We start from the raw sequence: 3,735 nt of genomic DNA, 5'->3' as shown, positions 1-3,735 counted from the left end.
GATCGAGTGCCGTAATCACATGTTACGGAATTATATCCAAAAATTAACTTTTATTGCAAAAAAAACTAATTATCCTATCAACTTAAGGCAATTTATTTTGAAAAATATATTAAGATTCCGGACTGCTATTGTGACAGCAATAAGACACAGAAAAAATGAAAATGTACCAACAGCACAGAAAATTAAAAGTTTGTAAAACATTTTAATTATAAATACACAGTATTACTGTATTATGATTTATTGTCGACAGATAAATTATTCAAACACCCCAAAATGTTAGTTATAGTGACACAATATAATATATACATATATTGTAATTATATATATATATATATATATTTTTTTTTTAAGGTTCGAGGTTATATTATTTTAGTCTGTTGCTCGCCGCTCGGCCAAAAGCTTTAAAATTTAGTAAAAGGATTCTTATAAATCGTTTATTATATTTTAATTATAAATAATAAATAAATATGTACAAACCTATATATGTTATAAATTTAATATTTGTATAAAATTTGTGTATTGTACTAAATGAATATATTTTTTTAGATTTATCAGCCGACTTATTTAATAGTCCGTATCACATTTTTGGTGAACATTCAAAGTGTGACGATTATTTTTGTAAAAAAAGACTTCTAGAAGAAGAAAATTGGGTACAGCGTGCAGAAATCTGTGGAATGATGGTCGAAATAAAAAATATTGTTAATCGCTTAGTGATAAATTCGGAAAGTTTGATTTTAGACGTAGATAACAACATATGCGAGCAATTTAACAGCGTTATAAATAAATACATCGGCGGAAAAAGAATAAATTTATCGCAACGAAATTCATACAACACCCGGGTTGAAGCTGCAGTAGTGTCCTTCAATTCTAAAGAATACCTGCGAGCAATAAATAAAAACGTGATGAAAAAAAGTCCAGGTACCTATTTATAATAACTAACTAGTTTGGACAATTAATACAATTATATCTTATAAAATATCATAAAAATAACAAATAAATAAGTATAATGAGTTGTCATTTTATATATTATAAGTAAAATGTTAATATATATAAATTTATAATAATTCATTATAAATATTTTAGGGAAATTTAGTAAATTATTCTTAAAAGATGTTGCGAGAAAGAGACGTAATAATGCACGAAGACGAGAGTTATTTCCTTCTAAAAATAAAAAAATTAATAAAAAATGTGGTCCTGATGAAAACTATGGATTAGCAGATGAGTTGGTTGACGATTTAACTCCTGCAGAATTCAAAATAAGAAAAGATAATTTTCTTAACGAATTAAAGACCACTAATCGAGGTAAAAAATTTTAATTAGGTATAGAATACAATTGATGCTATATGAATCTTTTGTATTCATTTTTCAGAAAAATTGGAAAACGAAACCAAAGATCAATCGAAATCCCAACTTTGGTATTCGGAGAGAAAAAAAAGAATTACTGCCTCGAATATAGGGAAAATATGCAAAATGCGACAATATACATCTTGTAAAAAGATTGTATACGACTTGCTCTATAGTTGCATAAACATAAAAATAAAGGCTATTGAATATGGACGTGTAATGGAGATCGAAGCAAAAAACAAATTTGAAAGTTTATATAATTTGATAATTGCACCTGTGGGTTTGTGTGTAGATGAGAACATTCTATATTTAGCCGCAAGTCCAGGTAGTTAAAAGCAAAAACTATTAAATAACAATACCTAATTAGTTATAATTAATTTAAAATAATTAAAACCAAATTAATAACCAATAAATTATATTATTTAGATGGCCTCATTGGCGAAGATTCGATCATCGAAATTAAATGTCCGTTTTCGGCTAGGAATTTTTCTGATATATTCGATGCTATTGACGCAGGAAAAGTAATACATTTAGTTTTTTAATACCTACCTTACCTAATATTTTTAAACAATTTTAAATTTCTGCAGATTCCTTTTTGTTTTAAAGACAAACAAAACAATGTTAGCTTAAAAACTAACCATAATTATTATTACCAAGTTCAGACTCAATTGCACGTAACCAAAAGAAAAAAATGTAATTTTTTTATTTATACGGAAAATTGGTATTATAATGTATGTATTACTATCGATGATAACTTTTGGTATCAAAAAATACAGTCTCAAATACATTTGTAAGTATAATATTAATTAGTATAAAGTATAAACCATTTTTAATTTAATTAATTTTTAAATATATGTTCACAAATTTAACCATATATTATTGTATATCTCGTATTTAGATTCTATAATGAATGTTTATTGCCGGAATTAATTAATCCTCAGTTTGGTAAGAGGCAACTAGTTACCGACATTATCGATCCACCGAGAATTTTAAAAGAACAAGCAGCCAAAAAAAAGTATTTTTCTACTTTTCTTATTACCTACATAGGTTTATTAAATACCCATAATACTTATATATATACAATAATACAATATCATTTTTTTTTTCTAGATGATTTATTTCCAATATCAGCATCTCACCTACCTATCTATTACATGATGTACATATAAATATAACGATGGTTAAGCGCACACATGTGTTAAGTACAAATGTATGCATTTTTCAGGAATGGCATTCAAAGATTTAGAAGTATGTAAGGAGAAATAATCATAACAATTACTTGTCAAATTCATTATATTTAAAATCGTTAACTTCCTGTGAATAATAATATAACAAAATAAAATCATTAATTATATTAACAAACTTAGGATAATTGATATCAATTAATTAAGCCATCACTTACCACAAATGGCAGGGTAATTAAAGTATTTATCACATTTGTTACTACATAATAACTTATTAAACAATTACAATTCATGGTAATAACATATTCAAGTCTTTTGAAAGTAAGGAACTTTATTTTTTAAAACTAATTTATAACAATGTATTGTTACTAGATACTAAATAAAAAAAAATTCTTCCCTTAGTTTAAATTTAAGTTAAGTAGTTACCTAATACTTAACTAATTATTAAAATTACCTAAAATAAAAATGTAATTTTAGTAATAATTGCACTTTTCAATCACACTTTTACTCATCATCATAGTCATCATCAGAGACCCTATTTGAAATTTTTTTTTTCGCTGTAGGAATTTCTTCAAAGAAGTGTGTATACTCTTCTGGTATAACTTTTTTGTTAAGTAATGACATCAAATCTTTTTTTTTTTCTGCACTTATTTGTAGTTTTTTCTCATAAAGCTGTTTTGGGACTATAATCGACCAATCTAATGGGTCTTTATGTTGAAGTCTCGTTTTTTTATCTAAAGTTACATCAATTTCCAAAAATGGTGAATCGTCAAGGTTATATTTGAATTGAATAATTTGAGGTTTAGATTTCTCCACTCTGATCCATTTAATTTTTATCCAATTGACTTTTTGGTTGGTAATAGTGGTTGATACATTTTTAACAGTTCTTCCAACCAAATCTTTTAAGTCATAAAAATCATTATAACTCATAACATTTACCTGATATGGCCTTGGGTTTAGTCTTGCAGTTGAGATTAAAAGTGCCCATTCACGAGTTGTATAAATGTTTTTGTGTTTACTTTTTCTCTCTATAGTGGCATGCATTGAGTCACATTCTAAAATACGAGTGCCCTGATTCCATAAATTTTAAGTCTATGATGTCTAAATTTGTTTTCTTGTTTACTGCAAAAAGCAATGCAGTACAAACAAATTGATTACGATTTTGCCCTCCACAAGTATCACTAAATCCTGTTAAATGAGTTACTGA

At 26.3% G+C, this 3,735-nt stretch overlaps 2 protein-coding genes across 2 annotated transcripts in view; one reads left to right on the top strand and one right to left on the bottom strand.

The window, feature by feature from the left end:
* The window catches only part of LOC100568867, a 6,973-nt gene extending 4,390 nt beyond the window's left edge, over positions 1–2,583 (top strand). The window contains exons 9-16 of the mRNA XM_003244784.4: positions 1–188; positions 547–918; positions 1,084–1,302; positions 1,370–1,669; positions 1,771–1,865; positions 1,932–2,134; positions 2,243–2,359; positions 2,455–2,583. Of these exons, the coding sequence (XP_003244832.1) occupies positions 1–188; positions 547–918; positions 1,084–1,302; positions 1,370–1,669; positions 1,771–1,865; positions 1,932–2,134; positions 2,243–2,359; positions 2,455–2,458 (1,498 nt within the window). The 3' untranslated portion in view covers positions 2,459–2,583. The remainder of the gene's footprint in view (positions 189–546; positions 919–1,083; positions 1,303–1,369; positions 1,670–1,770; positions 1,866–1,931; positions 2,135–2,242; positions 2,360–2,454) is intronic.
* LOC100159508 (ABC transporter G family member 23) overlaps positions 1–3,735 on the bottom strand; it is a 101,771-nt gene that overhangs the window by 83,893 nt on the left and 14,143 nt on the right. The window lies entirely within an intron of this gene.

The sequence above is a fragment of the Acyrthosiphon pisum genome, chromosome X (assembly GCF_005508785.2).
Source record: "Acyrthosiphon pisum isolate AL4f chromosome X, pea_aphid_22Mar2018_4r6ur, whole genome shotgun sequence".
Classification (NCBI taxonomy): domain Eukaryota; kingdom Metazoa; phylum Arthropoda; class Insecta; order Hemiptera; family Aphididae; genus Acyrthosiphon; species Acyrthosiphon pisum.
Note: the sequence above shows the minus strand (reverse complement) of the source record. Positions and strands in the feature narration are given on the sequence as shown.